Source organism: Miniopterus schreibersii, assembly GCF_964146895.1.
Source record: "Miniopterus schreibersii genome assembly, chromosome: 2".
Classification (NCBI taxonomy): domain Eukaryota; kingdom Metazoa; phylum Chordata; class Mammalia; order Chiroptera; family Miniopteridae; genus Miniopterus; species Miniopterus schreibersii.
The window spans coordinates 185,151,409-185,176,977 of record NC_138102.1 but is presented as its reverse complement, the minus strand read 5'-3'; the positions used below and the strand labels follow the sequence as shown (position 1 = coordinate 185,176,977).

Here is a 25,569-nt window from a genome sequence, read left to right as displayed (position 1 = left end):
GACAGCCAGGACGTGTCTTATTTGAGGCAGCTTTGGGCCAGTGCTAACCAGGAGTAGCCGCCTCAGGTAACAGACTCGCGTTTGAACAGCCCTCGTTGCAGGTAAACAGACGCACTGCCCAGGAAGGGCAGTCAGCCCTGCCTCCCGCCCCAGCGGCTCGTCTCTGAACTGCAGAAGCCCCTCCGTCTGCCCTTTGTTCTGTTTCATCTCAGCCACCAACCTTCCTGCCTTGAAGCACATCCCTTAACACTGTCATGTCCTTTCAGTGCCACCTGAGCTCAGTGTCCCCATCATCTCCTCTGGGCTGTCCTTGTCCTCACTCTCAGAACTTGGACCCAGATGGTCAGTAAGGAGCATCCCAGTGTTCCTGAAACCACCCTGCTGTGCAACAGTGAAAGCCGGCGATGGGAAACCAGGGGTGGGAACACCGCGCCCAAAAAACCACCTGTGGCTGACACACCACAGGGTTAAGATCTACACAAATGTTATAGTAACTGCGGCACTTTCTCTCGCAACCACCCAGAAGCTGGCTGGTGAAGCGGGCTCAGCGGGTGCGGTGGTGGAAGGGGGTGGTCCAGGCGGTGTAGGCTGGGCAGGCTCGCGGTGGTGCATTTGCTGTGACCTGTCACCCAGCACGGGGAGGTCAGCAAACAGCCAAGAGGCTCTTACGCCTGTGTTACTGTTTAAAATGCCACCATGTAAAAATGGAAGAGCACTGCAGCGCCCCCTAGCAAACGGCCAGGCTCTGTCCTGTCCCTGACCTGGGGTCAGCAGGGACAGCCTACGTAAGCCAAGCAGATATGCACAGTGCTCCTCGGTCAGCCACGCTGGAGGGAGCCTGCGTGTCAAACCCCGCATCACGGCAGAACTGACAGTAGACAGGTCCACTCTGAACAGCAAGGCCTCTGCCCCCGCGTGGCACTCGGCTGGCCCTGAGCTGGCTCTGCGGCACTTTCCAGGTTCCCTCCTGTTCCCTGTCATTCCGTGTTGTGATGTTGCCACGCCCCGTGTCTGCCCAACTTTCCCTCCGGTATCCACCCCCCCGATCCCACTTTGTGAGTCTTTAAAAAAACTACCATGTTTGCTTTTCAAAAACGAAGCATATTGAAGTAATCACTTGATTTCACAATTGAGTGGCAACCGATGGTAAAAACTCTCACCAAGTAAATCAAAGCCTTGGCAGAGCGAAAGTTGAGCACAGAGTTGAAGTTAAAATTTCATGACCAGAGTAGCACGAAAGATTTGTTTCTCATGCTTCACAAAGACAAGGTCCGAGCAGGTGAGCTCAGCCCTCTCCACGCCCCACCCGCTCCTGTTCTTTATGCCTGTGGGGAGCTCCTGCGCCCTCCATGGGGAGCGTCACGGTGCCTGGAAGAAATGTCACATCGAAGTTGGCAGCCTCTAAAACGGGAACCAAGCAGGGCCTTTGCCATGGTCACAGAGCAACCCCCCCCACACACACAAGCACAGCAGGCAGCCGCTGCCCCCATTTGGCGCATGTACGACACTGGAGGCAACCTGCCGATGGTCCTCACGCATCGATGTCGTGTGCCCCCCTCCCCCCCAACGTGACTTCCCGAGAAGACCTGCCATTCTTTCAAACTAGTTGCGAACGTTTCGGAATCCCACAGCCCTGCTGACCTCGTCCTTTGAAAAGACCACTCTCACCAGGTTCAATACCGCAAGTACTCTTTACTATTTAACAACATAACAAACATACGTTGAAAGTTTTTACTATAGTAACATGTTTCCGCATAAAAATTAGAAAATTTAAGAGTCTAGTTTCTTATTTTCTCTTTGGCAACTACTGTTGCTTGTACAGTCTTCACTCCCCTTTATTAGAAAAACCCACCTTGACCGAGAGGGCGTGTCAAGTGGGGGTCGGAACCCCAGGCATCCTAACCCCCCTGCCGACGGGGCCCCTGAGGTAGTTGTCCACCAGTCCTCACGGAGGATACCAAGGTGCGCGCTTTGCCCCCAGTAGACACACCGTGGGACTGTCACCCGGCCTCTGCAGCCACACACCCCAGGGCTCTCCTGGGGAAGGTGACGGTTTAGCAGCGAGAGGTCTGTGTAGAGTCCTCGGGACATTCCTCATCGCTTGGGGACGGCACTGTGGTCACAGAAGGTTGGTTCTCAAGTTGCAGGTTTTATTGGTTTTAAAGATTTCAAGACGCTCCAGCATCATCTGTTTAAACAAAAAGAAAGGACACCAAGATGTTAAGGTTCAGCTTGGAAAGGTATATGCCACAGGATTTCTATTTTGGAAAACCTTTAGTTTTTTCTGTGCGCTAAAGACTCGGAAATGCCTCCATAATGGAAAGAGTAGCCAGACGTGGCTTTGTGGGTTGTAAACACCCATCAGGGGACACTAGGGATTGTGAGGCCTGTGGAAATCGCCACTGGTGAACGTGGGTGCTCCTCCCTCTCGGGGCGGTTTCAGCACAGGGAACAGCCTGTCCAAGTGCAGACGTGAATGAGACCTGTCCTGCAGGCGCCCAGAGCCAGCTGGCTGCCTGGGAGTCCTGTGGTTGGCGCGCAGTGAGGGAGTCTGCTCCCCGGCTTTCAGACAGCCTGCAGCCAGGCTGAGGGCTCGCTTCCCACGTCCCGCAGCCTCGGAGACAACACGGGCGACTCGGGGAGCGAGACGAGGGAGGGAGGGGAGGAGGGGCCCCTCCCAGCCCCAGCTTCACCCTGGGAGCCAGAGGAGGCAGGACCATGAGGAGCCAGGCCGCCCTCCTGGAGTCGGCACAGGGCGCATATTGAATAACTGAAGTCAACCTCCAGTCGTAGAGGCGACAAAAATCAAAGGGTTTAGACTGGTTTTCCCTGGAGACTAAGGTGACATAAGTCAGGACACTGGTCACCCTTGGGGGTGGGGGGTGACTGAAAAGGGGGGCGGTTCCCAACAACATTGTGCACCTGCAACTGGATGCACTCCGTGGGTGTTCACCATGTGGGAATTCACCGCTGACCTTACCCGTCCTCTATGTATTTTTTTTCAGTGACATTAAAGAAATGGAAGTGTTCAGAAGTGGGTCCCTCGGGGCAGATGGAATGACATGCGTCACGTCGCTCCTGGAGAGCGGCTAGGGCGGTGCCTGCGATGCCCACAGCCAGGCAAGCCTGCGGAAGCGCGCAGAGGAAGAGCTCCGCGGGTACCTGACTGTCGGGGCCGCTTCGAAACTTCGGCTCCGTTCTCTGCCAGCTTCCTCTTCGCACAGTCCTGGCACGCGCTCCCTGGAACACGGAGACGGGGTGAGGCGGCTGCCCTGGGCTCCCCACAGCCGGCTGAGCCCAGGAGCCAGGTGGTGTCATGTTAATGCTTCGGGTCTGGGGAAAGCTACTGTAACCACCGGGCGCCTTCACACGGAGACAGGCAGAAATGGGGAGCTGAGCACAACCGCCATGATTCCTGAACGGAAGCCCACCCGCTCAGGAGGGTCACTCTGGACCACTGAGCCCAGCAGCAGGGGGACCGGGTGGCACACAGAGGCCCCGGTCCACGGCTGAGCCCCCTCTGATCCGCAACCCGACCAGAGTGGAGGCCGGTGTCAGGTTCACCCAAGGGGGACACTGGTAGCCACCGAGCTCAGCCATATCTTAGTTCAGAAACAGGCAGAGTGGAGCCCAGCAGAAAGAGAATTTGTATTTCAACCAGGTAGTAAATAGTAAATAGAAAATTTTATATGAAAGCTCAGAACCTTCATAATTAAAACTTGAGGGGGTGGGTCAGTTACCACGTCTCAGCCTGACTGCGTAACAAACAGAACCTCGTCCTGAGGCCGTTACTCCCGGCTGTGGGACAGGAGCCATCCTCGGGCCTGTGTCCTGCTAAACTGTGCTTCCGGGGGAAGGGAGGCTCCTTAGCCCCTTCCCTGTGACAGGCCCTCATGTGGGCACTGCTGCCACCTCTGGCGGAGCTGTGTTCACGTGGCCAAATGTTCAGCGTGAGGACACATCTACGATTTTACAGATAGCAGCAGGAAGACAACGGAATGTGCAGGCAAAAACCAGTCTGATAAAACTCAAGCTCTGCCTTACCCAGCGTGGTGCTGTCCATTCGATCGGCATCTGGGAAGAAAGGAAAGCAGTCAGCGGGCAGAGCTGCGTGCACCCCCCAGCTGGCAGTGGAGGTGGCGGCGAGGCTGCTGCCTGGCATGACCGTGGGTGGTCCTGGGCCAATTGGTTAGTACCCGTTCCTCCCCACCTCCCAAGGGCTACATGTGCAGCACCTGGGCCAGCCTGGCGCACGGAGCACAGCGTGGCACCAGCTATCACCTGGCATTGCTGGAATGCTACCCTCTCCAGCCAGGAGAGGCACCTCACAAGTGTAAGTACAAATGTCCCTGCAGACAGATTACAAGGTCTGGACAGAGGGTGTGGGGGCAGGGGGACAGGAAGGTGCTCAGCGGCACGCTCCGGGCCAAGCTCACGCGGGTTTACACCAGGTCTGGTGCCCCAGGTGCCTGCACGTGTGGCGGCAAGAGGTGGCCGTCCGGGCAGAGGGGAGGGGAACTCCGTCCCTCTCCAGAGCCGCCATACAGGCCTGCTCGGGACGCCCTGAACGGGACGGCCCACACTGCTCAGGCCAGGACCCACCCAGCTCTGAAGTACCCGGCACCGGCCAGCACGTCGTTCACCTCCGAGCTCATCTACAAATCAACTGCTGGCTGCGGTGGACCCTGTGACTAAGCGTGGAATGAGGTCACGGATGTCAGGGTCACGGCCGCCTGAGAGCACAGCTCCCTGCTCCTCAGTAAGAACCGACTGCTGCTCTAATCACACTTTTGTTCACGGAAATGCCCCACGTCGGTCCATTTTGCTAATTATTTATGAAGATGACTCGGGGGGACACCAAGGCACTGGGTCAGCCGTGCGTCCGTCCATCGCCCACCCCCTCAGCGTCTCTAGCCTTCGCGTTCACGGCTGGTGGCACCCAGCGCCCGCCTCCGCGGTGCACCCGATGCTGCCACGCACGTGCCTGGGTTTCCTGTTACCACCAAATGAAAGGCACAGACTTTACCAGCTCCGCCATCCATGACCTATGACACAAGCTCAGCCACTAGCTGCCTGATGTTAAGGTGACCAATTTAAGAGCCGCTTGTGATCTCGGTCACTCCCGGCAGGTGAACAGCACCCAGACGAAGGGCCAAGGAGAATTGCTGAATGGCGGGCGGCCCTCAGCCGAGCACGGAGAAGGTGTGATGTGTCCCTGCCATTTAGTGACAGGATGAAGGTGTGAACTATCTGCAGGACTCAGGCTTCCGGCGTCGGCCCGGGAAGCCCTGGCAGTTCCTGTCTCCATCCGCTAACCTGAAGCGTGGCGTCTGGACCGGAACCGCTATGTGCCGTGCCACGCACAGCCCTCAGCTTTGCCGACAACACTGTCACACTGACCCTCCATGTTCAAAGGACACAGGGACATTTCTGGAAAATAACTAAACTGGTGAATGTAACGGTATATAAAATAAGACCTCGCCCGGCTGGGCGTGGCTCAGCGGTTGAGCGTCGATCTAGGATCCAGGCGATCGGGGTTTGATTCCCCGTCAGGGCACATGCCTGGGTTGCGGGCTCGATCAATGACTCTCATCACTGATGTTTCTATCTCTCTCTCTTCCTCTCCTGTCCTCTCTCTGAAATCAATAAAGATATATTTTTTAAAATAAATAAAAAATAAGACCTCTATTTTATTTTATGACGTGAATTATATCTAAAAAACAAAAAAGAAAGGAAGAACCTAGAGGCACCCTGTGGGTTTTGGGCACGGAGAAGTGAGGGCTGCGTACCTGGACTCCGCTGCCTGCAGATCTGCGTGGCCAGGTCCTGCACATAGCCCGGGAAGTGGTCGAAGCAGGCGCCATAGGACACGACCTTGATGCCGTGCAGCAGCATGTCGGCCTGCTGCTTGAAGAAGTGGTCCTCGCTCTCCTTCAGCACCACCATGTAGTGCTCCAGGTCCACCTTGTTCGGCACCGAGTACAAGAAGAGCGCCTGGAAAATCTGGTCCCGCAGGGTCTCCCCGCAGCCCACGAACAGGAAGGACTTGGTGCGGTACAGGTTCTGGAGCACCTCCTGTGGGTGAGGGACAGCTGAGCTGCACAGGTGCGGGGCGCAGGCGGCCCACCCACAGCCGCAGTTCTACTCGTCCCGCTCCTGGCGGCCTTTCCCAGAGCCACACGGGCGCCGTCAGGCAGCGCCTCCCTCTCCAGGCCAGGGGCCCACCCTGCCCACCAATCTTGAGCTGAGTGTCCACTCAACTCCGATCTTCTAGAACCAAGCACAATTTCCAAACATAAAATAAGGAAATGAAACATTTCTGTTCAGAGCTACACAAGCCACACTCTGGAATTAACATGTTTCCATGGACCACTGACAGGAACTTTTGGGGACTGGAGGCTGGTATCGGGGAAATAGCGTTTTGGGGAGCAAGGGCAGCAGAACTGAGGAGGAAACAATGGCAGTGGCCCAGGGGAGTGGGCACAGGGGGGGCAAAGATTACGTGGGTCACTCAGGCCTGCAGTTCCAACACCCCAACGTCTCAGAGGAGAAATATCAGCTCAGAGATGTCTCAGGACCCAGGACACCTCACTGATGCAGCCGGAGAGCCTCAGCCCAGCCAGCCACATGCCGCACCTGCCCTGTCCCACAGGCCCAGGCCAGCACCGAGGGACCGCACCTGACCCCAGGCTCCCAGTGACGCAGGGACACCCCGTGGCTTCTCAGCGCTGTAACAAAGGACTTTATGAAAAGCGGGAGACAGGTCCACACTCCACTTCATCTCTGATATCAAGAAAGCCTCACAGAGAATCAAATTTTAAAGCTGGGTTTTGAAAGCTGGAGAGAGTGCCAAGTAGAGAGAGGAGAGCATTTGAACAGGAAGACACCTGAATGAACACGGGAACAGCAGCACAGAGCACAGGCCCGCACATCACTCAGAAGAACCTCCGCTGCGTCCCTGAGCAGGGTCCCGGGATGGCGGGCGGCATGGAGTCAGCTTGGACCCCTGCTACGAGGAGTCCTGCACCAAACGTTTACTGAGCACCATGCGAAATGCCTGTGCCAGGCCTGGGACACAGCGCAGGACATGAGCACAGGTCCGTCCCTGCAGCCGTGCAGACCCGAGGGCAGGAATGCCTGAGGCCAGGAAGGCACACAGACTGCTGCCACCAGAGCCCCCGGGGGGATAAGCCGTGCCAGACCAGGCGGCCGTACCATCACTTCTGGGTCTTGAGTGACGTCCTTGTATCCCGACGGATCCAGGACCATCCCACAGGGGTCTGTGTACAAGCCATGGATGTGCAGAACACCGTACCTGATGAGTCCTCTCGCCCACTGAAGGACCTGCCAAAGACCCAGCCAAAGAAAAGACGCCTGGAGTTACTGAAAAGGTAGGAAAGAGAAGTATCTAAACTGATTCGTGGTTTTTCAAACCGACCTTGGAAAGAATGAGATGTTTGCATCGATAATTGTACCTTTGAAACCTGAGAGTAACTCAGCTGTGAGCTGTGAGCAATTATTCCTGTCAGGTCACATCAACAAGAACGTGAGAGACAGGTGTGTCCTCGACACCTGAGGTTACAGCAGGCTGCTGAGACTGACCTCTGTAGAGGGGTCAGGAGGACCTTCATTCCTACGGTACCTGTTACATCTCAACTCCTGCTAGGTATATAATGTTTATATACCCCAAAAAGTTCACGCAAAAATAATGTATCAGTAGCCCCACAGTGATTTCTGTTCAGGATTCAGAACAAAGGTCCTTAAAAAGATGTGCATTGTCTACATTCCATTTTATGCCTCAGCAGGCAGTGCTGACAGATGGACAGACAGACAGCAACAGCTCTAACAGAGCAAGCAGGTGAGCAGCTACATGTCTGCCACATGCATGTATTTCCAGAGACGACATTTACAACAGTGAACAAGCCTCCCAGGTGGGTCAGGTCTCTTGGACACGGCAGGCGTTCTGCTCAGAGAGGGAGTGACGACACCAGGAGGCCTGCGCAGCACAGTGCTCTATGAGGGGCTGCCAGCGGAAGCTCCCCTGGGCGAGCCAAGCCCTCAGGCTGACTCGGCCTGAGTGAGCCTCCATCTCTGGCTCCCTGTGTGCACAGCGGGCTGAGGCCTTCCCTCACGAGGTGACCCGGACGACAGCAGCAGCATTAGTTCACAGTCATGACATAAAATCTCTAAGCAGACACATAAAGGACACGGACGTGACAGAAAAAATAGTCACTAAAATAAAACTACGTTGAACCTTAGTAATAAGATAAATAACGTAAAATGTTCACCTATCCTATGGGTGAAACATACTCTGTTTTGTTTTTGAGTAGCAGCAAGTGTTGGCAAGATACAGGAAATGGACCCAGGCGTCCGTCGGACGCTTTGTGGGTTAGGTTCCAGATCACGCAAGAAAAAGCGAGCACCGCCATGAAGCGAGCCACCGTCTTTGCTGGTGAGGGCCCTGCTGCCTCCAGGTGGTAAAAAACCCAACCCTGTGAAGGCAGTAAGGAGAGGTCGGCCGACACCCACAGCAGCTGGTGAGACTACAAACTGATAACCTTTCTGGAAAACAATTTGGTGACTTACATCACCTGTGTTTAGTCACACCCTTGACTCTGAATCTCTTCTAGGAATTTGTGCTAAAGAAATAAACAAACACAGAAGGGTAAGGATTTTTGCTGCAGCATTATTTATAAGATGAAAATATGCCAACAATAGAGAGGAAGGGTAACAGCCATACTTTATTTAGTTTTACAATGACACTGTCCTTTAAAATCAGGCTTTTAAAACCAGAGTAATGGAGTCAGGTCAAGATGGCAGAGCGATAAACACTGCGCCTGCCACCTCCCGTGACCACATCTAAACTGCAACTAACTGACACAGCAAGCGACCTAGAGAACCACCTGCAGACTCGCCAGATGGAGCTCCGACAACCGAGACGTAAAGCAGCAGCCACGTGCGATCAAAGCCCCAGATAATATATCAGAGGTAAAAAGTTAGTTAGTTATAAAATAAAACAGCTAATGACAGAAAAAGGCTCAGAATATAATATTCAGGAAAAAAAGTCAGGGTAATAACTTTTTATATATTGCAATCCCAATTTGTGGGGTTTTTAAAGCAAATTAGCCCTGGCTGGTTTTGCTCATGGTTAGAGTGTCGGCCCTCATACTGGAGAGTCCCGGGTTCAATTCCTGCTAAGGGCATGCACCTCGGGTGCAGGCTCATCCCCGGCCCCAGTTGGGGAGCCTGCAGGAGGCAACCACTCGATGTCTCTCCCTCATAGATGTCTCTCTCTCCCCCGCCCCCTCCCTTCCACTCTCTGAAAAGCAATGGAAAAAATATCCTCAGGTGGGGATTAAAAAAAAAAGTGAATTAACCAAAATTCACAGCACTAGGACTGGCTGGTTTTGCTTCCCTCAGCTATTTCCTACAATGACCACGGTGAATAAATGCAGAGGAAAACCTCTGCAGATCAGCAGGACAGAACGCAGGAGCCCTGAGAGGAGTCCCAGGAAGTGGGGCATCACCCTCCACTCAAGTTGCCTGCGAAAGAGGCTGGCACCTGGTCCCAGACAAGCTAGGGTCATGTTTCTCTGCGGAGGGGGGAGAGCGCTGACACACCTTTCACAGTGACTCCCGCTGCAGAGAGCAGCTGTTCCACGCCCACAGCACCGCGGACGCTCACAGGGCCTCCTCCACACGCCTCCCGCCCATGGACCCTCGCCCGTACCTTGGTCTTGTCCTTCAAATCCAAGGACTCCATGGGCCTGTTCTGCTGCTGCCCGAAGATCTCCAGCAGGTTGTCGTAGTTGGTGGTCAGCACCAGCGTGCCCCTCTCCATCAGGCTGAGGATGGACTGCAGCACCTGCGGGTGCTGGAGGTGCTGCTCCAGGTTGTCGAAGATCTCCATCAGGCAGTCCTGGAAGAAGTTGGGCTTGGTGTCGCCTGTGCGCTGTGGAAAGGTGGACCGAGAGTTACAAAAATGTCACCTCTCAACAACGTGAGCACCTACCCAGGCAACACTGGGTGCTGGGCGGACGGAGGGACAGAGGGAGGGAGGAAACCCCTGCCCTCACAGTGTTTATTCAGCTCTATACGAGGGAGACAATGTACAAACGTGTGATGTGTCAACGGTGCTAAATGCTTTGGGCAAAGTGAAGCAGAGAGAGGGGGACAGGCACTGCCAGGCAAAGGGTGGATGGGTCGCAGGCACGGGGCGGGGGGGCTCTGACAAGGGCGTTTGGCAGGGAGGGGCCTCTGGGGAGGGTGTTCCCAGCAGCGGGAAGAACAAGCACCATGGCAGAGGCGGCAGCACAGGTGGGTCCAAGGTGAGCAGGGCGCCCTCCTGCCAGACATGAGTGAGGGGCCGTGTCAGCAGGTGAGGTCGGAGGTGACCTGGGACCAGGTCGCGTGGGGCCTCGAAGGCAAGGTAAAGATTTTCCCTGAGAGCTGCAAACGACAGGGTTTCTCTCCGCTGTAGTCTAGGAAATGGTGTCTCAACGGCTCCCTAAATTAGGAGAGACCGGCACACACTGGAGAGCTTCACAGGATGAGGGAGCACTGGGCGGGCGATGGGCGGGCTGTGCATCCACACAGAACCCCTCTGCCCACCCTCTGCCTCAGTGTGTCCCTCAGAATTCACCCTTCTGTCCCTGCCCTCTGTCCCAAGTTACCACTCGTCCCGTGGCTCTGGGCGCTCCCTTTTCTGACACCCTCCCCAATTCCAAAACCCTTCCACCGGCTCCCAGTGGTTCTGTCATCAGTAAGTCCCACACCTCTGTCCTCACTCCTTCCCTAAGTGAAAATAGGCTCTCACACTCCCTGGATTGGGGGGGCGCCTGGACACTGTCAACTCTCCCCAGCTGTACTTGTGTCAGCTTGTGCTTGTTTTCAGGTTCACTGAGGGACCCTTACTGCTCCGTGGCCTCGACACACCTCCCCCTCTCTCCTCCGAGGAGCGGGTCCCAGCTAGGCCATCACACCCAAACCTCACCATTACCCAGAGCCGGACCCTTTCCAGAAGCTCTGCTCCAACCTCTCCTCCCACCTGCCCAGCTCCGGTGCCTGCAGGCTCCCAGGACCACTCCAAACCCATCCGGACCTGCAGGCGACGGACCTGCTCCCACAGACCTTGTCTCTCCACTGACTCCCCACCTGTTCTCAACCTGCTGAACACAGCGGGGGAAACACAACGTTCTGACCGGCGGCACTTTAACTCTTTTTTTGTGGAAGTTTTCAAAAATACACAAAAGTAAAGAGAAAAGTAGACTAAAGCTCCAAATACTCATCTCCTCGATTAAACAGGTAGCAGCCCGTCTGGCCTCTCCTCGAATGAATGCCCTCATCCGAACGGGCCCTCGGTCTGCCCAGCAGTCCCAGCACCTCTCCGGTCCACTGACTCGTCCCCCTTCTCCGGACAGGGCCCAGCACACTGTCTAAAAAGGACCAGGGAGGAGCCTCTCCAGGCTTCGAGGCCAGTCTCTTGCTACTACCCAGGCTCTGCGCTGCAGCATGAAAACACATGGGCGTGACTGTGTGCCCAGAGCCTCACACACAGGGGGCGCAGCAGGCGGGCGGGGCCACCCGCCCTGCGATGCTCGCTGCCCCTCAGCACAGAACACCCACATTCGGCACAGGCACCGGCTGGGAGCCCTCCCCTAGACCCTGGTAAAGCTGGGTGTGGCCACGTGTCACACTGGCCAGTGATGAGAACAGACGTGGTCCACATGACTTCCATGGCAGCCCCTTCCCACTCGCTGGGGTCATGTACAGCAGGCGTGGGACCCCGCCTTGGAGCACACACTGCGAGCTGGATGGTGAGGATGGTGCAGCGAGAAAAAGGAGCCGGGGCCACCACGCTCTCCCAGCGCTGCCTACAGATCTCTGTGTGAGAAACGAGACGTAATCGTACGTAGGCCAGCGGCCAAGGGTCTCTCTTCACAGCAGCCTAAGCTGTCCTGCCTCCTGATGACTTTTCATGCTTCCTCCTGCTAATCTTCCAGCATCTCCTGGCCCCAGTTCCCAAACCTCACCATCACCCATGATGGCTGTGCTTCCTCAGTGTACAGGAGTGACGAGAGGAACCTGCCCAAGCCCCGCATTGCCTGGTTCCCCAGTGTCTGCACCTGTGCTGCAGCAACCTGCTCGGTGAGGACCTGGCTCTGCAGCTGTGTGGGGTGCCCACTCCCGCACCGCCCCGGACTCCAGTGGTGTTCTGCAGCACCTGTGCCTCTCCTCTCCCAGGTCACCTCCACCTGCAGACACAGAAACTACACTCCTCCCATCGTAGTGTCTCTAGGAACCACTGTCATCCGAGGCAATGGGGCAGGTCAGCCTGGACCAAGGAAACCCTTCACTAAGTGACAGGAAACCACAGGCTCATCCCCAGCACAGCCTGAGGACATGCCCTCCCTGACAGTCTCAGTCAGGCTCCAGGCAACACGGCTGTTGTTTTAGGAGCCCCACTCTGTCCCCGGTATTGCTGTTTAAAGAGACGAGATTCTGATGGATTTTAAGATCTCTGGCTCCTCAGCCCAAGTTGGCTGAGAAAGACACACATAGGCTCATAGAAATTAACTGGGGGAGTTACAGAGTCACCAGCCTGCCCCAGAGCAAGTCACCCCGGTGACCCCTGAGCAAGTCTTACCGGTGACATCTTCCGGATCAGATCATGGGCAACAACCAGCAGGTCGCGGTCCTTCACCTTCCTGCGGAACTGGGCCACGTCCCCAGGGTGCAGCACATCCAGCTGCTCCGCTGCCTCAATGACGGCTTCCAGGCAGCCACGCCAGGAGCAGAGCGCAGGGATCCCCGGGGCCACCGCCGCACTGACGCCCGTCCCAATCACCAGGAGCAGCTCCTGCGGCTGTTTCTGGATGAGGCTTTTTAAAAACTTTCTGCGTAAAAACAGGGAGGGAGAGACCGCAAGTCAGCACGGAAATGCTGCAGCCCCACCGAAAGCAGGCTGCAGGGGAGGCCGGAAAGGGCACGGTCTAGGCGGCCTGAGCCACACACACGTTCTCCCGACTCGCTGCTGGAAGACGAAGCCTCGCTGTCTTTCCTGTCTATTCTATGTGCTCTACCTTCATTCCACAAAGGGCTTGGGGACAGGGTGTCTTGCTCACGAGTCCCCCGCGGAGTTAAGCAATTGCACATGTAAGTGGTACCTATCTCTGAACAAAAAGCTCAGCTATTTTAATCCTCTGAAGCTGCAAAGGGCCTGTGAACAACTATGATGACATGATCCCTGCTTCCTGAGACACATAAAATTCTGGCAAAATGCTGGTTTTCTGCCACTTATCAATCTCAAAACACTCGGAGAGGTGCCTCCCACCTCGCACCCTTTATAACAAGCCCGCAGTCCAGTCAGGAAATTCTCCCCTGTGAAGCATGGCCTCCTAGTCCCAAACGGGACCCTCTGACCACATGCTGCTGGGGTGGTCACCTCCCTTCTGGAGGGTTTCTGATGTTGAAGCCAGGGGCCACGCAGCCCCTGTGACTCCGTCCTGACCCTGGTTCCCACCTCACTCCCACCCTTGCAGGTGCTGAGTAACAAGGAGACTGGCAGACGCGACAAACCTGCCCAAGGGTGGAGTTCACTTCACTTACCTGGACTTCTGTTCACTTCTGTTTGTTTTCTTTTCTAGGGAATCCATCTGTGAATCCTAAAGAGAAAACTTAGTCAGAAGTGACTTCTATTCCCAGATAAAAGCTCTCTTATTAGTACCCTGGAAGGGAGCGAAGGCTGGCATTAAATCAGAGGTCCTGGGTGTCCACTCAGACCGGACACTTGAAAAACGGCAGCACAAAACATCCATCAGCATCTGCCACGCCACTGTCCCTGACCCGGCTGCCTCAGCCCGGCGGAGGCTCAGACCCAGGCTCTCCGCCCTCTGCTCCGGATAGGAAACAAAGGGAAGCAGGCGCTCGAGGTCCAGACGCTGCGACGGCCTCAGGACCGTTCCAGAAGAGCTCCCAGACGACGTGAGCAACCACTCACCACAAAGGAAGAAATGGCCAAGGCCCAACACAGCAGGGGAGGTGTGCGTGCTGGCCAGGGCACTGAGCACTGTCTCTGAGCTGGCTCGTGACACTTCTCAGCAAGTGTTCCCAGATGTCAGGCCTCCCCTCGGCCATACTGAAAGCCAGTCCAAAGACATCATCAATCAAAGGTCAAGCCCTCGCCGGTGGCTCAGTTGGTTAGAGCGTCATCCGCACACCAAAAGGTTGTGGGCACACACCTAGATTGCAGGTTCAATCCCCGCTCAGGGCGCTTTAGGGAGGCAACCGATCAATGTTTCTTTCTCACATTGATGTGTCTGTCTGTCTCTATGCCTTCCTCTCTCTCTAAAATCAAAAAACATATCCTTGGGTGAGTATTAAAAAAAAAGTCAAAGGCTAGTTCTTCACTTACACAGAACAGGGACCTAACCCAGCTAGGTCTCTACTGCCAACCTATCTCCACATGCTACCATTTTCCAGAATCACATTCCCCCAATTCCAGAACTATTTATTGGAAACAAGAACATATACAGGAAAAGTTTAAAAAGCCCCTGACCCTTCTACATGAGCAACAGCTGTTATTAACACTTATATATTAACATTGATACACACCCTCCACACACTGCACTTTAACTTTTGCACTCCTTTTTTTAAATTGATTTTTTAGAGAGAGGAAGGGAGAGAAACATCACTGATGAGAGTAATGGATCGGCTGCCTCCTGCACGCCCCCCGCTGGGGATAGAGCCCAAAACCTGGGCATGTGCCCTGACCGGGAATCGAACCACGATCTCCTGGATCCTAGGTCGATGCCACGCCGGCAGGGCAACTTCACTCCTTGAGACCCTGGTTCACATCCTACTTTTTTCATGCATTAGAACAAAAGCATTTCCCGTATGTTGTGAAAATGATTCTATCTTACTGAAATGCCATCACTCACTCACTCTATATCCCTAATACAGGACGTTACCATAACACTCTGACAACCATCTTTGTGCATGAAGTTTTTTATCTTTTGAAGTGATTTATTTAGGAGAGGCTTCTGAGAAGCAGGATTGCTGAGTTAAAGAATGTGAGCCTTGTGAAATATTTCAGCACATGCTGCCAGACTGCTTCCCAGACAGCGGATGGCAGAGGACATGAGCGCCTCTTTCCAGTATCCTAACCAGCACTGATTGAAAACCATGTTTCTAGATGTGTAATCTTCTTTCCCTCAATTAGAATCAGGTCACCTAAAATAATTTTCCAAGGTCAGGGAGTACAGCTTCATCAGTTTCAGAGCAAGTGGGATCCTACGAATGTCCCCTGAAAATGTCTACACTTTGTCACTAGGTGCCACCCTAGGGAAAGGACTTGGCTTCCGTCAATCCCCCAGAGATGTCTGCGACTTTCCCCCATCTGTGAAGAGACCACGGTCCCCAGGCGATGAACAGGTGAAAACATGGTTCACAGAAGCCTGTCACCTGCCCCTGGGACAGCAGCATCAGGGCAGGCGCTCGGCCTAACCCACCCTCCTTCCCACCGGGAGTTACTATCAGTTACCAAAGGTCAAATTAGTTTGGGTGTTTTTTTTAACCTACTAGGTATTTTCTAAGGAAAGTAACAAACACTGCGGTTTTCCACTGTATGAGTACCCTTGGGACCAACCCTGAGATTTCAATGATAACCTAACTATTCACCAACCCTCAGTTTAACAAGTATAAAATATAAATTCTTGAGACCCAAGATGGTGGCAGACTGGAGGCTACCCTGCTGCTCTCCCGGGACCAAACTGGAATGACAACTAAAATAGAGAAAAACCACCCTGAATAATCAACTGCAACTGAAGACGAGCTGGAGAGCACCCTCTAACCAAGAAGGAAAAGTGGAGACCACATAGAGACAGGTAGGAAGTGTGAGGTGCGAGGGGCTGGCTGCGCTCCCACAGGCAGCAGCTGAAGGTCCGGAGGGAGATCTCAGCTGTGGGGGGTTCCTACTGAGGACTCTGGGGCCTAAACACCAGGCTGGGCTTCCAGACCTAAGACAGGTGCCCACATAACATCTGGCTGTGAAAAGCAGCCGGGTGTCTGTCTGCCAGGGAGAGACAGCTGGAAATGCAGGCACCCTCTAAAAGGGCCAACGCAAAGTTTCATGTGCAGCCACTAACCCTCGGCTCCAGCAGAAGGAGGGCAGAGTGGGCTCGAGCTGTGTGAGGAGAATCCAGAGGGGCTGGCTGGGGGAATAGAGCTCAGAGGGCACCCATGTGGACCCTTGTGCTGAGTCATTCCCCCAGACTGCAGAGAATCTTTCTCAGGCAGTCATTTACTTTCCAAGCAGCTTTTGCCGGGAGGGGGGGGGAAGCAATTGCCCACTCTGCTGGAAAATCTCTGGCCCCACCCCATGGAGTTTCTACAGCCTGAGGCTCCTTAAGAGACTGATAACAATCAGCCCTCCACCCTGTGGAGTTTCTACAGCCTGAGGCTCCTTAAGAGACTGAGTAACAGCCTCTGGGTGCTATGAGTCTTTTCCTGATCTGCTTCTGGACCCAGGGCTTAGAAAAGCAGACCTTGGTGCATATTTTGCTCCTGCCCAAACATACCCAGCCCTGGCAGAGGAAACCAGAAGCTATGGAGTGTGGAAAACTTCAAACAGGGTTCTCAAGTCCAGTCATAAACAGTATCTCACATTGGCCTGCACCAGAGACCATCCAAAAGACTGGGAGTCCTAGTAGGTCTACCTAATACATAGAAACAAATCCAAAAACGCAGCCAAAATGAGGAGACAAAAAAACAAGTCCCAAGTGAAAGAACAAAAGAATTCTCCAGAAAAAGAGCTAAATGAAATGGAGATAAGCAATCTATCAGATACAGAGTTCAGAATACTGATCATAAGGATGCTCAACAGCATGAAAAGAGATGTAGAAACTATGAAGGAAATGAAGACTGACATAGCAGAAATAAAAAAACACTGGAAGGAAGGAACAGCAGACTAGGGGAAGCTGAGGATCACATCAGCAAATCAGAAGATGGTAGAAAAAAATCAATCAGAGATTAAAAAGAAAAAACAATTTAAAAACGGACAGTTTAAGGGAGCGGTGGGACAACATGAAACGCAACAATATTTGCATCATAGGAGTGCCAGATGATGCAGAAAGTAAGCGAAGGTTAGAGAACCTGTTTGAAGAAATAATGGCAGAAAACTTCCCTAACCTGGTGAGGGAAAAAGTCACACAAGTTCAGGAGGCACAGTGAGTCCCAAGTAAGAAGAACCCAAAGAGGCCCAGGCCCAGAGACGTCATCATTAAAATGCCAAAAATTCAAGACAAAGAAAGAATCTTAAAGGCAGCAAGAGAAAAGCAAATTGTTACCTACAAAGGAGCTCCCATAAGTTTGTCAGCTGAGTTCTCATCAGAAACTCTACAGCCAGAAGGGAATGGCATGAAGTATTCAAGGTAATGCAAAACAAGGATGTGAAACCAAGACTACTCTATCCAGCAAGGTTATCATTCAAAATAGATGGTGAAATAAAGAGCTTTCCAGACAAAAAAAGGCTAAAAGAATTTATCACCACCAAACCAGCATTGCAAGAAATGTTAAAGGGACTGCTGTAATAATAATAAGAAATAGAGAAACAGGCATACAGAATTAAAATGGCAATAGATAAGTACCTATCAATAATAACCTTAACTATAAATGGATTAAATATCCCTGTCAAAAGACATAGAGTAGCTGAGTGGATAAGAAAACAAGACCCAAATAGTTGCTGTCTACAAGAGACCCACCTTAGAACAAGACTCACACAGGCTGGAAGAAAAAACTTCTGAAGGAATTTAAAGGAGAGATCGACAGTAATACAGTCATAGTAGGGGACTTTAACACCCCACTGACTTTACAGGATAGATCTTCCAAGAAGGAAACAGTGACTCTAAATAACACACTAGCTCAGATGGATTTAATTGACATTTACAGAACATTTCAACCCAAAGCTGCACAGTATACATTCAAGTGCACATGGGACCTTCTCAAAGACAGACCACATGTTAGGACACAAAACACGTCTCTACAAGTTAAAGAAGACTGAAATCATATCAAGCATCTTCTCGGACATTTACACCATGGAATACTATGCAGCTGTAAAAATGAAGGATCCCTTGCCCTTGGAGACAGCATAGTGGGACCTGAAGAGTATTATGCTAAGTGAACTAAGCCAATCAGAGAAAGACGAGTACCACATGATCTCACTCATGTGTGGAATCTAATGAACAAAATAAATCGATGAACAAAATAATTCCTGAGACATAGAAACATGGAACTGATGAATCTCAGAGGGAAGGCAGGAGTGGGTCGGTGGGTGGGTGGAGACTAACCTAAGAATTTATATGCATATATGCATAACTCATGGATACAAACAATAGTGGGGTGAAGGCCTGGGGGGAAGGTATCAATGGGGGAAAAGGGGACATTTGTAATACTTCCAACAATAAAGATAAATATATATGTGTGTGTGTGTGTTATATATATCTACAAATTCTTGCTAACTGACCAAGTTCTGAAATCTCAAGAATATGAATGGTGCTCTGGATGGTCAAATTGCTGAGCCAAAGAGCGTAGACTGTGACCAGTCAATGTGCCCCCTCCCCCAAATACACACACACCCTTCCTTAACCTCCCATGCAGGACAGAGCTCAAAGAGTCATTCCTATTCAACCCTCCTTTTTTAAATTAAACTGATTGGGGTAACATTGGTCAGGGCACATGCAGGAGGCCACCGATTGATGTTTCTCTCTCTCTCCCTCTCAAAAAAAATCAATAAAAACATATTCTCGGGTGAGGATTTAAAAAATTAAAGGATAAAAATCTATCTCTAGTTCTTCCAAATCCCCATATATGCAGGGATATAGTGACAAATTGAAACACTAAACATTGCATTTACACATCAGCAAAAAAAGTGTGAACAACTTAAACTTTTAGGGGCTGCACTTAACTTCATATTAAGCAATTTCAAAGTTTCCCAAAAGGACAAGTTCTCACTCTGACTACTGAACACCCCACAGCAGGTGAGCTGCACCCTGGGTTTGCTGATGGGCCAAGTGCTCAACCTCTTTCTGGGCCTGAGCTCGGAGGTCTGGCGCTGGCTCAGCGCTTCAAGCAGAATCAAGCAGGATCAAAGGGGCCAGCGTGGAAGCACCCAGCTATCCTAAAACCCTACACAGTAACTCTGTGATGAGCTGCATAGCTGCCCATATTTAGACATCTACAGTTTGTTGCCATACGACGTGCTTAAAGGCATGACCTCACTTCCTATTCTTCCAGCAGAGCCACATCTAGCCAGAACCTAGAAAGTGCTCCAAATCTCTCCTTGTTCTTACACCAAGGGCAGGCGGGAGACAGCCAGAGCAATGAGTGCCGGATGGATCCTAGGAGTTCGGGAAGCACATCAGGCTGGCGGTGTGCCCCCATCCCCAGCAATTTTTCCAGGCCAATCAGAGTTCAGATAATAGTAACAAAAGCCTTCAGAGACTTCTAGAAGCTGCATCTTTGGTTTCCCTGGTGATCATGTCGTCACCAAAGTTTGCAGGCCCGAAGCCAAGTCATCATAGCAACCCGTTTTTTTCCAAGGACCTACCGGCATTCTCTGACAGCACAATCAGGCCCCACCCAGCTCAGAATGAGCAGTTCCTGCCTGTGTTATCAAAAGCCACAAACAAGTCTTAAAAGAATGTTTTCTGCTTAAAATGTGAGATCAGGCGTATTTTATGGACTAGCTTCACAGTAGCCAGAGACTGCCTTATTATTTGAACCACCCCCCTCCAGCACTAAATAAATGCTCGTCAAACTGAGTCCCAATGCAAAAGAGAGTGAACTACAAACACCAAACCTGTCATTTACTGCTGGCAAAACACCCCCACTCCCTAACCCTGCTGTGTCAGACTGTTAATGACCACCCCCCACCATCCTACCCCTGTATAGTCCCTTGCATAACCACCCACACCCTTTTATAGTCCTTCACCCCCAGACTCTAGGCTCAGCCATGTGACTTCTTTGGCCAACGGGATACCAGCAAGCAAGCAAAGCCTTTGACAAGCGCTCTTACACTGGAGCCTGCCCCCTTGGAACGCTGACTTGTGAAGCCCAGTGTCACCTCCTGGGAGGGTGACCAGTGATGAGTCAAAGCACATGGAGCTGACAACCCAGTGCCATCCGCCCAACCCTACCTGGGACTACCCAGTGCCAGTCAAGGAGGAAGCTGACCACAGCGGCAGGAGCAACCCCACATGGCCAGCCAGAGACAGAGACAGACCTGCTGAGCCACGCCCAGGCCCAGGTCTACAGGATGGCGGGTGTCTGAAGCACTCACTGCCTCCACCCTCTCGACAGCCGTGAAGATGAGGAGGAAGAAGAGAAAAGTGTCAGGACAAAGGTAACCCACTAAGAAACAACAGGTAAATGTGCTACTCGCAGGAGGCTGAAACCTGGAAAAACCAGTTTTAAGTGTAATCCATGTGACCAGTATGGCTCCTAAGGAATGGAGTGTCCTTAAAGGAGGCCAAACCCATCAACGGTGCTGACCACACCTGGCAGGTCTGGACGCCGGGAGCCCCAGAGCACGCACTTCCTAGCGCCTCCCGACACTGCAGGCCCCTCACACCATCCCCTCCATCGCTCTGGCTGATTCCCACAGATGGCCCTTTCCAAGGCAGTCTGGTTCCTGTGTAGACTTGGGAGGAGCCACAGAAACAGAAACCACTGGGCAGCAAGAGTGACTTTTCAAGTTCATCTGATCAGCACACTTCCGACCACAAACCACTCACCTGTGATGTGGTTCGTGGGGGGAGGGGTTTATTAGCATGACTAGGTTCCCCTGAGCTGGAAACAGGTGCGCTTGGACCAGGAGTGAGCTTCCAGATCCGCCCGGATGGCAGCACCTCCCCGGGAAGCAGCACTGGCCCGACGGTGGAGAGAGCATGGGGTCTGGAGAAAGGGACACCGCCACTTACAGCCAGGGACCTTTCTGAGCCTCAGCTTCCTAGTCTGTCCAGTGGAAATCCCACCACCCACATCACTGGCTGCGCTGCCGGGCAGAATTCAGAGTGGAATATAAGATGCTGACCTGTTACTACAACCACCTCAGCAGCCAGCGGCCCGCCCTCAGCTGCAGCTGGCTTCCGATTCACCTTCTCCCAGGCAGACCCGGACTACATACCAACTTAACCGCCTGTGGGGAGGAGGAGGGGTGGAATTAGGTGGAAGAGGGGATGGGGGGATAAATAATGATGGGAGAAAAAGTTTAAAAAATATTTTAACCACAGTTCTGGTAAAATGTAACCCCAGCCATCACTACTAAGGGATCTTTGGAACAAACCGTTTCCTTCAATTTACAGAAAACACAAAACCTTAATTTGAACACATGCTACTTAACCGATCACTTTTATTCAGTCAAAATGAATTATGATGGGGAAAATGTTTATTTTGTAACAATCAAAGTGCGCTCATTTGCTTCTTGAAACCAGTGCCTCCAGAGAGCTGCTTGGGTGTCAATTCTCAAACCAAGAAAATAACCCCCCCAACGAAAAAACATTTTAAACAGCAGCATTAATTGCCGTCACTTGGTGCCCTTCTTAGAGCCAGGGGAAAGCACTGATCACTTTGCCTGATCCTCTCCCTCAATCCTCTCGATAACCCTATGAAGTGACTGCTGTTGTTGCCACCGCTCGCCTGCCTGAGGCTGGCACTCAGCCCCTTCCAGAGGCCAGCCGCCACAGCAAACACCGTCCCGCACGTTTTCTCCAACATCAGTGCAGCTCAGGGTGGCAAACAAACATACCTGGCATTTTACTAGGAACCCCGCCAGCCGCTAAATCATTGACTGCGTTACAGTTTGTCCATCAGCTGTGACACGTCGCATAATCCAAATAGACATGTCCCTTAGCAATAAGCTAATAATTACCATGATTACAGAGGCCAGCACTTACCATCCCACAGGAAACGAGAGATACTCCAGGAAGTAAACCTCCAACTCAACATAAAGGGAGAGAGTCCTGCAGCTGGAGGGATCTAAAGGTTACTCAATGCCAAGCACCTTCATTTTATAGAGGGAAACACTGAGACTCTGAGAGGCAGTGACTTGGCCAATGTCCCCCAGGACTTGAAGGCCAGCTGTCAGCTCACTCCTGGCTCCTGTTCCATCACCTGGCCACCATCCTGACCATTCATTCCCTGGTCCACTGTGACTCCAAAACCTCGCCTGAGGCCCTAATTTCTACCATGTTAACCACCAAATCTTTAACCATAGTTCTGGGAACACTTAACCTTTACAAGTAACAAGCCTCGCAGTCTGGCTGACCTGCAGTCTCACCTACTGTCTCCAAAACTCTGGAGTACAGCATGGGAAGATGTCAGAGCCTGCAGGAGAAGCCTCAGGCAAAACCACCAGCCCTGGACAGTGCTCTGTTTGGTGTTTGCTGTTTATCACACGGCCTTAGCAGGGAACAAATGAAGGCTAAGCGGGAATTCAGGAGGACGGCATGCTCCTGGCAGGAGACACCTCAGGCTCCTGGGGGAAAGAAGGGGATCTCGCTGAAAGAGCCCACTCCTTGTACTACTTAATATGGGGGTAAGTTACAACCTCGGAGCCTGTTTCCTTTATTTGTACAAATGGAATAATACCTTCACCTCATAGGATGGCTGGAAACACAAAAAGGGTGACATTTAAAAGAATAAAGCTGAGAATAGCCTGCTTCCCACCAAACCTTTTGTATGTGATTAAGTACATTTAAAAATTCAGTTCTTCGGTCACGCTAGTCATATTGTAGATGCCTGAAAGCCACCTGGAGGGCGTACTGGAGAGCAAAGACCCAGCACACTGCATCTCACAGCAGCTCTCTGGGGAGCGCTGTCCTGGTCTCCCTCTCCCTCACCTGGTCCATACTTTGACAGACACCCTGTGGACGTGTCTTCCTAAGTCTCTGATCCGTACCCTGACACTGCTTCAGGTCCTCCAAGCTGTCCCACTGCCGAGAGCCACCCTGATTCTTGCTTCAGCCCTTCTGGTCCCACACTGTCTCCAGTGACACTTCAGATGCAACACATCTGAACGTTTCTGTGTTTCAAGGGCTTCCCACTTCCTTTAGGACCCCCAGCCCAGCTGTGACACCCTCGAGATCTTGTTGCATTTCTGAGCATCAGCCTCTCATCCTGCCCCAGTGCACCTCCTGTGTGGGTGTTAGGCTCACTATGACACCCGTACAGTCACCCTGAGTAGGCCACCCTGAGTAGGCAAAGAGATGAAACCTCACAAAAGAGAAAAAGCCCCCAGTGTCAATCCCCAGGCAGAACACTGCAGGCTCAGGCACGAAAAGCTGCCACTGGTCTCCTGGGTCTAGACCTTGAGAAGCTTAGCCATGCTTGAGGCAGCCAGGGCCCCCACAGCCACCACCCTGCCCAGGTCGCCGCCATCTTTCACGTGGTCTTGCTCCCTCCAACAATTCTCCCGCATCCCAGGCAGTGATTGTCCAAAAACACGAAAACCACCTTCACTCCCCTCCTAAACCCTTCCATGGCCTCCCTTCACCTGCCAAATCTCCTCCAGGCCTCCGGAAGGTTTCAGGCTCTGGTCTTGCCTCCCCTCGCCTGCCCCTTTCCTGCCACTCCCACCTCAAACCCTGCCCTCTGCCAGACTTCCCACTTTCTCCCACTGTGGTCTCCTCTCCTGGGAACGCTGCCCCCACCCACTCCACTGACCAGCTCCTCCCTCCCTTCCGGTCTAAGCTGGATCTTCTCTGACTCAAGGCAATGGTAGAAGCGGTAATTCAAGAAAGGGTCAGGGGCATGGGGGCCTCAGGAACAAAGCTGGATGCCCCCATTCAAGAGCCCCTCTAATGCCACCCAGAGAACCTTTTCCCTTACAGGAGGCCACATGTCTCCAGCGTCCCTAGCGCCTCCCCCCCCCAATGAATCTATGCTCTATGCTCCTGCCATACTTCTTGGTTCCCAAAACCCCGTGTGCTTCGTAGCAGCCTCCCAGCCCTTTCATGCTGCCCCCTATGCCCGAAATGACCCTGGCAAGCTTCTCTTCAACCTCAACCTTCAAGAATCAGCTCGCCTGTTACCTGCCACTTCCTCCAAGAAGCCCTCCTCAACACCCCTTCCTGGGAATCCGACCCCCACCCCGCTGAGTTCCAAGTCATCACACTGTCGTCACCCTGTAAAAACTACCTCCTCGCTGCTTCCTCACCCCCCCTCCAAAGAGGCCCGGAGCGCAGGGGCTGAACTGCCCGTAGGCCCAGCGCCAATCTGCAGAAACTCTCAGGCATTCAAAACAATGTGAGTTCCGGGAGTGAAGAAACGGAGCAAAGACCACCTCCCAGCACCCTCCCTTGCCCCAAGCCGTGCCCCCCCCCCCGGGGCATCGGATCCGACTCCAGGCTCTCCGGGGGGCCAGGCGAGGGCACCGACCGGCGTGAAAAGTTAAACGCCGCCCGGGCTCGGCCTCCGAGCAGCGAACGGGCGCCAGGGGCGCGGGCGGCCCGCTGGGTCCCCGGCTGCGCGCCCCCTTTCGGTCCATCGGGACTCTGCAGGCCCCGGGACACGACCGGCGCCCGCGGCCCGGCCCTCAGGCGGGAGGAGCCCCGTGGGGGGCGCAGCCGGCGGGACCCGGGGCGGGGGAGGCGCGGGGCCCCCCGAGCGCTCGCGGCCCAGGGGCCGAGGGGCCCGCGCGTGGGGCGAGGGAGCCTGGGGAAGTCCCGGGCCCCGGCGTCTCTTCAGGGGGTTCCTGGAACCCGGGGTCCTGAGGGGTCCGGGCCCCGAAGCGGTGGGAGGTCGCGTGGGGACTTCGGAGTCTCGGGAAGACCCCGAAGGGTTTCGGGGCTCGAGAGTCCTCAGAGCGGCCGGGGACCCCGAAGGGGCCAGGGGCCGGGGCGCGCTCCGAGGGGGCCGAGGGGGCTGGGGTCCCCGGGGGGAACGGGGGCGGCACTGTTGGGAGCCGAGGTCTGCCGGGGTCGTGGGGGCGGCCGGGATCCCGAGAGGGCAGGGGGCCGGGCAGGCCCTCAGGGTCCGCGGGGGCCCCGCCCGGGCCCTCACCCGGCCCCCCCAGCCGCGCGGGCCCTCACCCGGCCCCCCCAGCCGCGCGGGCCCTCACCCGCCCCCCCCCCCAGCCGCGCGGGCCCTCACCCGGCCCCCCCAGCCGCGCGGGCCCTCACCCGCCCCCCCCCAGCCGCGCGGGCCCTCACCTGCGGCGCCGCGGCCGAGACGCCGGTCCACACGCGCGCTCCCGCCGCCTCCAGCTCCGCGCTCCCGCTCCTGGTCCCGGCGGCCGCGGCCGCTCTCGCTGCGCAGCGGGCGGGGGCTGCGCGCGCACCCGGAGCCGGAGCGGACGCCGCGCGCCGCTCGCCGCGACTCCCACCGCGGCCGGCCGGCCGGGGCGCCGCCGCAAAGCCTTCCCCCGCGCGCCCGCCCTCGCGCGCGAAGGTTCCGCCCCGAAAGCAACGGTCCTGCGGGGGGCGGAGCCAGGGCTGGCGCGGCGGCCCCGCCCCCACGGGAGGCCCCGCCCCTCGGAACGTCCGGCGCAGGTGCGTCTCGGCGCGAGGAGACGCC

The 25,569-nt window shown here is 54.1% G+C and overlaps 1 protein-coding gene across 1 annotated transcript; it reads right to left on the bottom strand.

The window, feature by feature from the left end:
* Nucleotides 1-1,672: 1,672 nt before the first annotated feature.
* On the bottom strand, nucleotides 1,673-25,369 carry FAM118A (family with sequence similarity 118 member A). The gene is made up of 9 exons (XM_081128560.1): nucleotides 25,206-25,369; nucleotides 13,609-13,664; nucleotides 12,647-12,896; nucleotides 9,731-9,952; nucleotides 7,216-7,344; nucleotides 5,790-6,075; nucleotides 4,045-4,074; nucleotides 3,163-3,240; nucleotides 1,673-2,188 (listed from the first exon to the last, which is right to left on the bottom strand). The coding sequence occupies exons 2-9, from the start codon at nucleotides 13,653-13,655 to the stop codon at nucleotides 2,169-2,171; spliced, it is 1,062 nt and encodes a 353-aa protein (XP_080984686.1). The 5' UTR covers nucleotides 13,656-13,664; nucleotides 25,206-25,369; the 3' UTR covers nucleotides 1,673-2,168.
* Between the last annotated feature and the right edge of the window lie 200 nt (nucleotides 25,370-25,569).

Excerpts from the sequence above, each read along its gene's own strand:
- FAM118A (XM_081128560.1), bottom strand. The coding sequence starts at position 13,655 with ATGGATTCCCTAGAAAAGAAAACAAACAGAAGTGAACAGAAGTCCAG. Across the intron at positions 9,953-12,646 it reads TGATCCGGAAGATGTCACCG|CGCACAGGCGACACCAAGCC; the intron begins GTAAGACTTGCT and ends ACCTTTCCACAG. Across the intron at positions 4,075-5,789 it reads CTGCAGGCAGCGGAGTCCAG|ATGCCGATCGAATGGACAGC; the intron begins GTACGCAGCCCT and ends CTTTCTTCCCAG.